General features: G+C 51.4%; 1 protein-coding gene across 2 annotated transcripts; it reads left to right on the top strand.

Annotated features, from left to right (window-relative positions):
- The first annotated feature begins 8 nt into the window (after positions 1-8).
- UNC45B (unc-45 myosin chaperone B) lies at positions 9-13,183 on the top strand. Of its 2 annotated transcripts, none has more exons than XM_048067978.2 (20): positions 9-104; positions 2,118-2,279; positions 2,569-2,605; positions 2,762-2,937; positions 3,491-3,580; positions 4,050-4,217; positions 5,373-5,541; positions 5,700-5,870; positions 6,694-6,865; positions 7,396-7,696; positions 8,090-8,184; positions 8,596-8,737; positions 9,177-9,317; positions 9,503-9,630; positions 9,922-9,988; positions 10,355-10,468; positions 10,578-10,693; positions 11,069-11,186; positions 11,294-11,449; positions 12,361-13,183. In XM_048067978.2, exons 2-20 carry the CDS (start codon positions 2,118-2,120, stop codon positions 12,625-12,627), a joined length of 2,790 nt encoding a protein of 929 aa, XP_047923935.2. In that variant the 5' UTR covers positions 9-104; the 3' UTR covers positions 12,628-13,183. The 2 variants fall into 2 exon arrangements, with proteins under 2 accessions (XP_047923935.2, XP_066835805.1); XM_066979704.1 differs by lacking the exon at positions 9-104 and adding an exon at positions 694-1,920.
- The last annotated feature ends 17 nt before the right edge of the window (positions 13,184-13,200 follow it).

Raw genomic sequence — 13,200 nt, 5'->3', positions numbered from 1 at the left:
TGCTGGCACCTAGGGGTGCTCTGGGGCCCTACGACAGCTGGTGGTGATGGTGGCGATGGTGATGGTGATGGAGGTGGCGGCTGTGTTAGGGGTTGGGGGTGCAGGTAAATTTTAAAGTGGAAAAATAGAAATGAGCCGAAGGGCTCGGGAAGTGAGGGGGCCAGTGAAGCCTTACGGAGCTCCCCGTGCTCCCAGGCAGGGGTTTTTGTCCCTTTTATCAAAGGAGGGTGCTGCGTCCAGGGCCACCTCCAGGTGCCAGCGGGGTGCCCGGCAGCCGGGGGGGGTCCCACGGTCTCCCTGCAGAGCTGCTGGGGCACCCCCTCTGCTCCTGCAAAGCAGCTGGTGCAAGCAGGGAAAAATTAGTTAATTAATTAATTAATTAACACTCTGCTGTGACTTCTGAAGCTCTTTCGGGCAGGTTTGTGGGGTGGAAAATGAAGGTGCGTGGGGGGCTCCTTGCTGTCCCCAAAGGGGCTTGCTGCAGGGGGTGCCTGGGGGCCGTCTCCCTCCCTGTTCCCCTAGGACTTCGTTTCCCCAGGAAACGCTTCCTTTTGCTTTCTCACCCGGAGCCTCAAGAGGGCCCCCAGCACCCACAGAGATGTGGGAGGCAAGGCCGCAGCCACCCTTGTGGTGCGGAACTGGGCTTCCTGGGGGCTCCCCCAGCGCTGCTGCTGCTTGTGGGGGCGAAGCTGCTGGCGTGGGGGGCCTGGGCCAGGCAGGAGGGGGGCTGGCAGGGCTGAGCTGACCCTTCCTGGACCAAAAGCAACGTGGGAAGGGCTTTCTGACCCACATACCCGAGCACAGCCTGGAAAAGCCACCACACCAGGTCCGCCTGAGGCAGAGCAACCCTCTTACACCCTGCAGAGCTGCCTCTGCCTTGGACCTGGAGGCGGAAGATCCCCAGGCTGGGACGCAGCTCACCAGGGCTGCAGATAACGAATTTCTCTTGGCAGAGCCTCAGCAGGGGATCGCGCTGCCTATTGCACTGCCTGCTGCGGCTCAGCCTCGCAGCGTGAGCTGATCGGAGCAACTGAACGGGCGTTTTGGGGAGAGAGAAGCTGCAAAGCAGAATTCCCAAAGCTGTGACCCTGTGAAACGTGGGGGGCTGAGGGGCTGAGCGCTGGTGTCCCTCGAGCTGAGGCTCTCGTCACAGCAGTGGGCTGCTGGGCTCCGATACAGACCTTTGTGTTAGACCGTGCCCGGTGGGCTGTGGGAGCGCGGGACACGGGTGGGATTTCCATTAGGGTGGGATTTCCAGCAGTTCAGGCTTCCCAAGTCCCTGCAGGGAGGTGGCAGTGCTGGATGCTTCCCCCCGAGGGCCTTCTGGAAGGTGCTGGGCACTGCCGCAGCTGCCGGCACGGGGCCACTTGTCCCTGTGCAGCTGTCTCGTGCGTCCCTAAATAGAAAGGGAGACGGGTCTGAGCGCTGGGACGGGGGTCAGCCGTCCCAGCCGTGGGCTTTTTTTGGCACAAAGCCCTCCCATTCCTGCTCCCCCTGCCCCGTGCAGCTCTGTGGGTCGAGGAAAGCTGTGATCCGTCCCGGCGGGTGGGAGAGCATCCCCTCTCGCTGCGGGGAGCCGTGTCCCCGTGCACGGTGCGTCCCCCCCGAGCTGGGCTGGCTGCTGGCGCCCTGGCTCGCAGCCCTCCCTGGGTGCTATATAGCACGGGAAGGGGACAGGCTGTGGTGACAGGTGACACTGACACGCACCAGGAGCTGCCAGGTCCTGCCCAAACTTGGAGTGGAAGGCGAGCTCTTTCCTGAGCCGTACGGACCCTACGCAGTGCCAGCGGACTTCTCGAGCTGCTTTTTGTTACTTTTTTTCATTTATTAATTGGCCCTTAAGGATCTACAACCGTGGGAAAAGCTTCTGAGAAGCCACAGCCTTGAGGAGCAGTTTGATTTTCCAAACGCTTCAGCCTGGTAATCTGCTTTTATTCATGCGTGTGGTAATTACACGCTGGGCTCATGGTGAAGCTCAGCTCGGTGGCGTGGGCGGGCGACCCTGCTGGCAGAGGCGGCAGAAAACAGAAGGGGCACAAATTCCGTGTTTTTCCTTAGAACTCCTAAAACATGCTTTTTTTTTTCTTTTCTTTTTTTTTTTCCCCTCTGCCCCCTAGATGGAGGATCCCATCCAGCTGAAGGAGGAAGGCAATAAATACTTCCAGGCCAGCGACTACGAGAAAGCCGCTCAGAGCTACACGCAGGCCATCAAGCTCAGCAAGGACAAGGCGCTGCAGGCAGTGCTGTACCGCAACAGAGCGGCCTGCTTCCTGAAGAAGGTGAGAAAAGCTCCCCCTCCATCCCGACAGGGCTGAGCACCCCGGTTCAGCTCAGAGATGGCCCCATTTAACCATTTTGAAGTGCAAGCTTTTGGCAGCCACCCTGCTCCATCTTACAGGGGCTCTGTAAGCCCTGGCTGGAGGTGCAGGGGCATCGCTCGCTGCCTGTCCCAGCACAGAACAGGCACAGATCTGCAGCAAAAAGAGTTACTCGCCTCTGTACCAAAACTGTCTCAGCTGCCCTGCTGTTCCGCTGCTAACAAATTGCACTGCCTTTCTGGTTTGACAGGAGGAATATGCCAAGGCAGCCTCGGATGCATCGAGAGGTAAGGAGGGGGCAGTTTTTAGAAAGGAGAGCTGTTTTTTACACTCGCTCCAGCCTGCTCTCAGGAGCTGCAGTCGCTGTGCAGCAGATCACGGTTTACATGGGGGGTTCCTGAGAAGCAAACTGTGATGCCTGGTCTTTCGGATCCCTTTCCCAGCTATCGACATCAATTCTTCGGATATCAAAGCCTTGTACCGGCGCAGCCAAGCTCTGGAAAAATTGGGGAAATTGGACCAAGCATTCAAAGATGCTCAGAAATGTGCTACCATCGAGCCCCGCAACAAAAACTTCCAGGAGACCCTGAGGCGGCTGGGGGCCGACATCCAGGAGAAGGTAAATTTGGGGGGAGCAGTCCCAGGCTCGCAGCCCAGCAGTGGGAAGACCGAGGGCACTTCTTGCTCTGGGGTCTCGATGGATTATTGGTCATACTGAAAATTTACAGCAGTGTAGGGGGATAAACAGGCTCTGGAACTGGAAGTTCCTACCTGAAACATGGAAGTCTGAGGATCAGATTGAATGGATAAATTAAAAAGCATGACAGCTTTCTCCCGAGGCTGGATTGGTCCTGAACATCTCGGTAAGGTCCTGGTGAGGAGCTGGACTGGCTTCAGACAGGGTCTGGCAGTCCCCACATGGACTGGTCCCTCCTCAAAGGTGCTGTGTCCCGTCCCTGCATCGCAAAGCACCACGAGGTCTCAGACGATGGCTCAGGGTTTGGGCCCCTGTGTCTGAAACAGGCAATCGATGCTGTTTCTGAGAAGTTACACTTGTTTTGTTATTCAGCTCACTGCCTGCTAGTTGGAGGCCTGTGGTTGTCTTGAAGGGGTAAGGAAAAATTGCTTCTTGATTTTCTGCCTCTGATGCTCCGTGCTCTCTGCTGGCACAGCTGCGCATTCAGTTCTCCACGGACCTGAGGGTGCAGAAGATGTTTGAAATCCTGCTGGATGAGAACAGCGAGAAGGAGAAGCGAGAGAAGGTGAGAATTGCCCCGGACTTGCCCAAATTGCTGTTTAATGTCAGAGGCCTCACTGAGGAGCAGAAGGCCGCCTTCCCTTCCCCACCTCCCCGGTTGGAGGACGAGGTCAGGAGCAGGGAGAAGAAGCACGCTCTGAGGCAGCCGAGAGGGGCAGTGCCCCGAGGAGCCATCACCCCTGTGCTGAGGGTGGGCCAGCCTCCCAAATACCAGAGGAGGGATCAAACCGGCCCCTCTCCTCCACCTTCCCCGTGTCTCCTGCTGGGTGCTGACCCATTTGTCTTGGGAGGAGCAAAGCTGGTCCCAAAGTGTGCCTGGAGAAACCTCTCGGTGGGGTCAGAGCTGTGCACTTCTGCCAGCTGGGCGCCCACAGCTCCCACCAGCACATCCCAGAGCCAGGTCTGGGAATTTGGTGGAGGAGTTTTGGAGGCCGGGGTCGTGCCGCTAACGTGTCCTCTTGTCTCCCCTCCAGGCTGCGAACAACCTCATAGTCCTGGGGCGGGAGGAAGCGGGCGCCGAGAGGATTTTCCAGAACAACGGGGTCAGCTTGCTGCTGCAGCTGATAGAAACCAAAAATGCTGAGCTGATCCTGGCAGCCGTGAGGACGCTTTCGGGCATGTGCACGGGACATAAGGCTCGGGTAAGCAGCGGGGTGCTCGGGACCTTCACTGCTCTTGCCTTGCACCTGGGGAGTGGAAAATCAATCATTGGCAATGTCTGTGAGCAACGGGGATTTCATCTCCTTCTGCTTCTTGCAGGGAAAAAATGAAATCCTACGAATGACATTTTTAATTCTGGGGAAAACAACACAAATAAACAAGTGGGTTAACACAGACCGAAGAAACTGATCCTGTCGCTGTGCTTCTGACCCCTGGGGTCAAAGCTGTGCTCCTCGTGGTGCCTTCCTGTGTGCTGGTGAAGCAAAATTTAGGATGTCATCACCACAAGTGGTGGTGGGCAGGGCTGGGTCAAGCCCCGGTCCTTCACCACAGGTCTCAGGAAAGCAACAAATGACTTGGTCTCTGCAGGGAAGTTTTGCCCAAGACTTCTGTTAGAGGAAGGAAAGCAGGGAGGATCTGCAAGACAGTTCAGATTCCTGGAAGGGGTCCCAAGGGAAGTCCCGGCAGTCTGACCCAGCTAGTGTCTTGCTCAAAATCAAGTTTTTGTTGTGCAAAATGGCCCGTGAGAGGTCCCATCTGCTACATGTGTGTGTCCACCTCCTGCTTCCAGCCCACATGAGCATGGATGTCCGTGAAATGGTGTGAAGGAGGAGTGGGGGGAACTACAACACGACAGAAGATGGATAAGACATCAGATAAAAATCCAGTGCTGTGGACACCTATTTTATTTCTGAAACCTTAACTGTTGTCCTCTGCACGAAGGCTGTGCTGGGAAGCCCACTAGGTCAAAGTAGTCCTGAACAGGCCTCCCCTGACTTGCTGGTGTCACCATGCGTGGGGACACTGTGTGATGACACAGGGTTTGCTGGCAGCCAGGACAGGTTCCTGCACTAAACTGTCTCCTTGTTACCCACCTGGTGTGGGGACCAGACCCAGCTGTGCTCATCTCAGCATCCTCGGAGTAAATAGCCCATCATTTCTGACAACTCTGGATTGTTAGAAGTTGTCTTATAAATGAACGCAAGGCTGAAAAGGAAAACTGCCCTGTGCAGACTTAGGATTCACCAGAGAAAATACTTTTTTACAAGCCAAGCCTGACCTTTGTAAAGCGTGCAGGAGGGACAGGCTCTTACCCTTTGCTGACTGCCGCTCTGTTTTCTCCTTTCTGGGACCAGGCCACCGCAATTCTGCACTACCTGGGCATCGACAGCATCTGTATGTGGATGTCGGTGGACAACGAGGAGATCTCCCTGGCTGTCTGCAACCTCCTGCAGACCATCACTGACTGCTTGCTGGGCCAGGGCAAAGAGGAGCAGCACGGGAAGGAGGAGGCTGTGGTGCTAGGTAATGGCCAGTCCCTTGGTCTGTCCAGAGAAAAAGGTGCTTTCTGCTCTGACTTAAACACCTACGTTCCATGTGGTGGCTTTGAGTGGTTTTCACTGGATTCACCAGCTTTCAAAGAAAACTTCTCCTAACTGGCTGCTACTGCCTTGCTTCTGTAGATACTAAAAAAGACTTGAGGATGATCACAACACGTTTGCTGGATATGTTGGTCAGTAAGAAAGTGTCTGGGCAAGGACGAGACCGAGCTCTCAACCTCCTCAACAAGAACATACCGAGGAAAGACCTGAAAGACCACGACAACAGCAGGACCATCTTTGTCATTGACAATGGTGAGTCCTTCCCCTCCGTTCCTGCTCTGGCCTGGGAGGCATGGTGCTGCCTATTGCTTGAACAGCTGTAAAATTGTTCCTCTCTACAAAATGAATTCACTCGGGCTTTTTTTATTTGGTGCATGCAAGCCTGGAGCAAATTCAGAGCTTATTAGCAGGAAATAGTTTTAAGGTTAAGAGGAAAAAAAGCATGTATGACAACAAGATCTCTTCAGTTTCCAGAGAATTGGTTTAAGCTTCTCCAGTTAGTTTATTCCAGTGTATTTGCTGATGTTTGTAATGTTAGGGCAATTTGGCTTGCATAAATTGGGTGCCTTAGGCAGGAGATGAAAAACCACTGGGTTTCCTGGATGCTTAAATTTGATTTCTAAAAGGGGCGGGGGTTAATGTGTGGGCTGTTTTATATCAATTCCAATGTGTGCGTGTTTACCATTTTGGTGAAAGTTCTTTAATAACGCTTGTAGCAAAAGGAGGGTTAAGACATCCAGAATCACTTGAAGGTCATGACTTCTCCCCAGTAAGGGCCTCCAGCCTGGGAGGTCAGGAGGTTCCATGCCCCCTGGCCCAGCTGGGGCCCAGCTGCACAGTTCTGCTTCTCCGAGAGCTGGATAAATGCTCCGTGCTGCAAACCCACAACCCACCAGCAGAAGGTCCTTTCCAGTAAATATCTCGATAACTTCTTTGTCTTACATGACATGATTAGGCTATAAAAAACTAAGATGAAAACTAAGACGGTTGTTTTGTTGCAAGAACCCAGCAAACGATCCCAAATCTTGTCCAGGCCCTCTCTGCTCTAGCAGCCGTATCACTTCATTGTTTCCAGGCTTAAAAAAGATACTGAAAGTGGTGGGCCAGATTCCTGAGATGCCTGACTGCCTGCCGCTGACAGAGAACACCCAGCTGACTGCGTCCATCCTCCTAAACAAGCTGTACGACGACCTGCGCTGCGACCCGGAGCGTGACAACTACCGGGTGATCTGCGAGGAGTACATCAAGTGAGTCGGGTGGGCTCGAGGCGCGGGAGGGCTAAAGAAAGCGAGGGGGTCTTGCAGTGCGGTTAGATGCCAAACTGAGGCCCTGGGAGATGATTTGCTTGAGATCCTGCACGATTCCTCAGCATGGATCCTCAAATCCTCATGTAATCCTACCTGCTGGATCGCAAACTTTGTATGAATCTGCAATCAGCTGTGTCCCAAATACCTACATACTTCACCAGTGGAGTGAAATCCAGCAGAGAAACAAGGGACCTGTTATTCTCTTGAAACAAAACTGTTCTCTATGTCCCTGCTTCCCCTGCCAGAGTGCAGCAGAGGGGATCCCTCGGGCAACCTGAACATCTCTCCATACCTCACCCCACCTTTCCTGGTGCCCCAGATCTCCCGTGGGGTGCAGTAGCAGTCAATCTAGCTTTCCAACTGCCCCCAATCTGATGGAGGACATTCCCTGTCCCATAAGGAACTATCCAAGGGAATGAGAACAGTAACTGATCACTGAGCCATGTGCTGACTCTCTCTGTCCCATGCAGGAGCAAAATCGACCCCCAGAACATGGATAAGACACTCCACGCCATCCAGATGGTGTCTGGGGTTCTGCAAGGGCCCTTCGACTTAGGCAACAAGCTGCTGGGCATGAAGGGAGTCATGGAGATGATGGTTGCCCTGTGTGGGTCCGAGAGGGAGATTGACCAGCTGGTGGCTGTGGAAGCCCTCATCCACGCCTCCACCAAGCTGAGCAGGGCCACTTTCATCATCTCTAACGGAGTGACACTCCTGAAGGAGATCTACAAGAAGACCAAGAATGAGAAGATCAAAATCCGAGCCCTGGTGGTAAGGATGTCAGCCCCCTGCCTCTTCTCCACCTGCCCTGCTCCCTACCTTGCCCCTGGACTTGGGAGAGGGAGGAGGTGCTGGGAACATGCTGGGTCACCCCTTGCAGCTGGGGGATGGCTTATGGTGCTTCCCCTGCAAGAAAGGGGGAGAGAGCAGACCAGAAAAGCACAGGGATTATTGGGAACATTGAAGGCAAAACTGGTTAAAGACATCCCATAAGAGCACAGGATCAGACTGCTGTGCTACGAGCTGAAAAATCTCCTGGGTATTGGGATGTTTCCTCTTAGAACTGACTTCAAATTTTAGATATGGGTTTAGGCTGATTCTGGGCAGCACCACTAGGGGATTAATGAATCTTTCTCACTGATGTGTTTTCTTCTTCCTCCTCAGGGTCTCTGCAAGCTGGGCTCAGCAGGAGGGACAGATTACGGACTGCGGCAATTTGCCGAGGGGTCCACTGAGAAGCTAGCCAGGCAGTGCCGAAAGTGAGTTTTACCTTGTCTTTTCTCCTGTTATTCCATACTTTTTCAAAATACAGTATGCTCCTTCCCCATGAGATCCTGCCCACGCGTTGCCTTCGTTTCTTGTTGCTGCTTGACAGCTGATAATGCCCGTGGGGCCATTGCTCCGGGACCTGGAGCTCTTCAAAGCTTCAAGCGGCTGATGTTCCTCCTGCCTCAGTGCTGTGTAGCTGTCCTAATCTGTTCTCCCCTGTGGCCTTTAGATCCCTCACGTTGGGCCATGGGAGGAGGTCCTTTCTCAAGGAACCCACAAGGCAGTTGCAGCAGGACCTACGTACAGGTTTAGGCCTGATGCAGTTCTCAGCACATCTTAGTTTTTCCTCTCGAATAAATTAGTGCTGGCTCCTGAGATAAATTCAGATTTCTCTCTTCCAGGTGGTTGTGCAACACCAGCATTGATGCCCGCACCAGGAAGTGGGCTGTGGAAGGACTGGCGTACCTGACCCTTGATGCAGATGTGAAAGATGACTTTGTGGAAGACGAACAAGCCCTGCAAGCTATGTTTGAATTAGCCAAGGTGCTTTCCCCTTTCCTTGTTCTCTCACTCCTCTGGTAGCATCAAGCTCTCCAGAGTAACACTGTCTCCCCAAGCTGGAGAAGTTGTGACCCCAAAACCTCACCTCTATCTAGCTTGGCAAAACGTCAGTTTAGCCTGTGCAGTTGAGACACCTCAAGCTTGTTCTCATCCTGGTCTTCTCCCAGGAGTGTGGAAGGTTGCTCTTACCTGTCCTATCAGTAGGTGTTCCTGCACAAAAACCAAAGGCATCAAGATTCAGACAGCATCTGATGATCTGATGACCACATCCCGTTTGACCATAAACTTCCATTTTTCCCTGACCAGGGGAGAAGCCAATGGGCACTTCAGCTAGGACTACCAAGGTGGTGGCTTGCAGTCTGGGGACATGTTTCCCTGCCGTGTTCTCTTCACCCTCACGTGAACTTTTGTTTCTGTGCAGATGAGTGACAAGACTATCCTGTATTCTGTGGCTTCTGCGCTGGTGAACTGCACCAACAGCTACGACACCAAGGAGCTGGTCCCGGAGCTGGTGCAACTGGCAAAATTCTCCAAGCAGCACGTGCCTGAGGAGCATCCAAAGGTAGGTTGGAGGAGATGCTCAGGTCTGAAGACTTTCTTTGGTGTATTCATTGTCACAGACCTCAGGCCTCCTGGCTCCCAGGCTACGAGGCTGCAATCTTTGCTCTCCAGCCAGGCTTGGCTGTAGTCGAGCAGGATGGGGGCTGCTGAGGGGCTGACCCCTTTCCAATGTCCCCTCCCTGCCAGGACAAGAAAGATTTTGTTGTGAAGAGAGTGAAGCGGTTGCTGAAAGCCGGCGTCGTCTCTGCCTTGGCCTGCATGGTGAAGGCAGACAGTGCCATTCTGACGGACCAGAGCAAGGAGCTCATAGCCAGGTGCCTGCCTTCCGTCCTGGGAGCCGGGGGTGCTGGCCTGAGATGGGTGCCTGGGTTGGCTCCTTGTTTGCGGGGTGGTGCGTCCTGCCTACGGGGGCAGGATGAAACGGGAGTGGAAAAAAGGCTTAAGCACAAAGCATTTCTTAACCTATTTCATAAAAATGCTCGTGCTGGCATCGAAGCTGGCTTACGGGACTGTCTTGCTAGGTTGTGTTTTGAATTTCTAGTCACCCGTACTGGTTTTGGCCGTCTGGCATGGCTGTTTCACTGAGCGATGCTGTGCTGTTGCAGGGTGTTTCTTGCATTGTGTGAGGACCCCAAGGACCGTGGGACCGTCATTGCTCAAGGTGGTGGAAAGGTGATGACTCTTATCTGCCTGATGCACATTTACTGTCTGTCGGGAGCCTACAGTGAGGGAAGGTGGCAGAAAAGCCTGAGCTGTCCTGGTAGCCCCTGGGGCACAGACTGACTGCAGTCTTACCTCTGCAAGCCTCCAATGAAGCTTGCAATGAACCTCTAATGAACCTTGAAATAACTGTTTGTCAGCTTCCAGTTCTGGCATGGTGCATGTATGAGCAAATGGAAAACATCACTGTGGGCTACCGCCCAGACCCATTTCTCCAACAGACAAATCTTTAGGATATTTTAAACTTACCCTAGCATACATCAAGGCCATCCTGTGAATCTTGTCAGGGGCATTTAATGCTTTCCTCTGTGTCACTAGGCCCTGATACCTCTGGCTGTGGAAGGTACAGATGTTGGCAAGATAAAGGCTTCTCATGCTCTGGCAAAAATTGCTGCTATTTCCAATCCAGATATAGCATTCCCAGGAGAGAGGGTAAGTTTAAAAAAAAAAAAAAAACAAAAAACAACTCCATTAGCAAATGGAAATTGCCAAGATATGAAAGCTGGAAAAGTGGTGACACGTGTGACATGTTCTCTCACAGGTGTATGAAGTGGTGAGGCCCCTTGTCAGCCTGCTGAACACTGAGAGAGATGGCCTCCAGAATTATGAGGCTCTGTTGGGTCTCACTAACTTCTCAGGAAGAAGTGACAAACTTAGGTGAGCGTACCTGCTTTTTCACCTTTCTTTCCTATATGCTTTATCAGGGTGAAGCTGAATTTCAGTTCAATGCTTTTCTTATGGGACTGCAAAGACTGATTAATTTGAGCTACCTTTGGCAGAGATATAAAGGTCTTAGAACAGAAAGATTAATATAATAACCACTAAGAAGAGTGGCATGTTTTCCCTTAGAAAAAGGAAAAACAACGTGAATTCAATTGCCATTAGAAAAGGGATGAAGCACATTTAATGAGTTTCAGTGCTGTGGGCCCAGATTCATTTTACGCCCTTCCCTGCCTCCCTTCTGTCTGCAGTTAATATTTTAGGGCGACTATTGCATGTCCCATGATGTGTTTTGACTCCTCTTCAACACAGGATGAAGATAGTCAAGGAGAAGGCATTGCCAGACATTGAAAACTACATGTTTGAGAACCATGACCAACTTCGACAGGCAGCCACAGAGTGCATGTGCAACCTGGTGGTCAACAAGGAGGTAACTCACTCTGCATCTCAGACTCGACTGCATGCACCAGCTCGTGAGCCATCTCAGTGATGCGTTCATAACTGTGTTGTCTCTGGATATCGTGTGTTTTTTTTCAGGTTCAAGAGCGGTTTGTGGCTGATGGAAATGACCGGCTGAAGTTGGTGGTGTTACTGTGTGGTGAGGATGATGAGAAAGTGCAGAGGGCAGCAGCAGGAGCCCTGGCCATGCTTACAGCGGCACAAAAGAAACTCTGCTCTAAGATGACTGAAGTGGTAAGACCATAAGTAGAATCACTGGCAGTGTAGAAGTAACCTTGAAAGGGGCCTGGCTCAGTGAAAATGCTCATAGGGAAGATGTAGTCTACCAGATGGCTAGCGAGGAACTTACTGGTGCAGCTGAGACGTGGATGTGCATGCTCCTAGTCCACCCCTGCACAAAGTAAAACAGTCTTGTTTATATCAGTCTCCAAGACTTCACCTCAGATGAAACATTTTTATGTAGCTATTCCTCAAGTGAAGTCCAGCATACTAGCTGTCAAACAAGGTTAGGAATGCAGAATGGTATTCAATATAGATCCTTAAAACCTGCCATACGTAACGTGAAATCCAAACCTTGCTTCATTCAGAAATTAAGAGCTTGATCAGTAATGTATTGAGCTTTACAGATACCAAAACATCTCCACTTCCTACAGAGATCTCTAGTCCTGAGAGCTCAGACTCTGCATAGCAGAATATCTGTGGTTGACAAACGAACCCTCTTTTAGTGGCACACATGCTGATGTTGGACACTGGGGTTTATTAGAATACAAATCATCAATCAAGCCAAAGGAGGGGCTCAGGAAAATTACTGTGGGGAGTGGACTGCTTCCAGTCATCTCAGCTGTGTTGCTTCTCTAGCAAGATTCTCTGCACAGAGATTATGCAGCAGCATACATGTGGAACTTCTGTTTTATGTGGTGCTAGGGTCATGAAAACTTCTGACATGGGGATGGAGGTGGGCAGTATGTGAAGGGGTTCACAGTTTTGGAGTCAGGTTTCCTTAGTTACAGAATCAACTAACCATACCTGACATAAGTATGAAGAGGTGAGTCCCTGTACTTCTGCTTGGACATGCCCTGCCAAACTTGTGTTCTCAGTTGAGGTATTCTTCAGACCAATACTAATGATATCTCCCTTCCTTGAAGACCACCCAGTGGCTTGAAATCCTGCAGAGGCTCTGCTTGCATGATAACATGGAAGTGCAGCACCGCGGACTAGTCATCACTTTCAATTTAATCAGCACCGACAAAGAGCTAGCAAAGAAGGTGGTGGAGACAGAGCTCCTAGAGATCCTGACCTTCATCGGCAAGCAAGAAGATGACCCCAAGAAGCAGCACATCATTAATGTAGCACGCGATTGCCTCACAAAATGCATGGATTATGGACTGATCAAACCTCTCTCTCGAGCATGAGGAAATGAAAAGTACCGAAAAAGGCTGAGTGGGGAGAAAAAAAAGCTACTGAGAAACGTGGAGAACAGAGCCGTGAAGAAAACTTACTCCCATTGTCAAGGCATGGAATAGAGCTGGGGGACAGTTTTAGAAGATCAGAAACTGTATTAGGAAAAGGGTGGCATTTGCATCAGAAATTTGGAAAATGTCCATCTGAATAGTTTCTAGATGGTGTAAATTCTTTCTTTGCCCCCATTCAGCTGATAATACTTAAAGTTTCAAGGCCTAGCTATGGAAAGAGTTGGTTGTTTGGGAAATGTTCCGGGGCTGTTGAAGAAAACTCAACTGAAATTGGTTCTGCAACCATCCACAGCTCCTGGTACTTCAGTAATTCCTACCAGTGATGGAACCAGGAGGAGGTTTAATTGCATCCCATCCTGCATTCAGAAAAGAAGTTGGCTGTTAGTTGTGTGCTTTTTTTTGTTGTTCATTTATGGTATTTTTAAATGTCTTTAAGTGGTGTGCCAGAGTTTGAGGCTGGTGGATGAACTTTTAATAAATGTATTACTTTGTTCCATGTGGAATCTCTACTGT

Source organism: Anser cygnoides, chromosome 18 (assembly GCF_040182565.1).
Source record: "Anser cygnoides isolate HZ-2024a breed goose chromosome 18, Taihu_goose_T2T_genome, whole genome shotgun sequence".
In the NCBI taxonomy this organism is placed as follows: Eukaryota; Metazoa; Chordata; class Aves; order Anseriformes; family Anatidae; genus Anser; species Anser cygnoides.
This window is presented reverse-complemented; position numbering and strand designations above follow the sequence as displayed.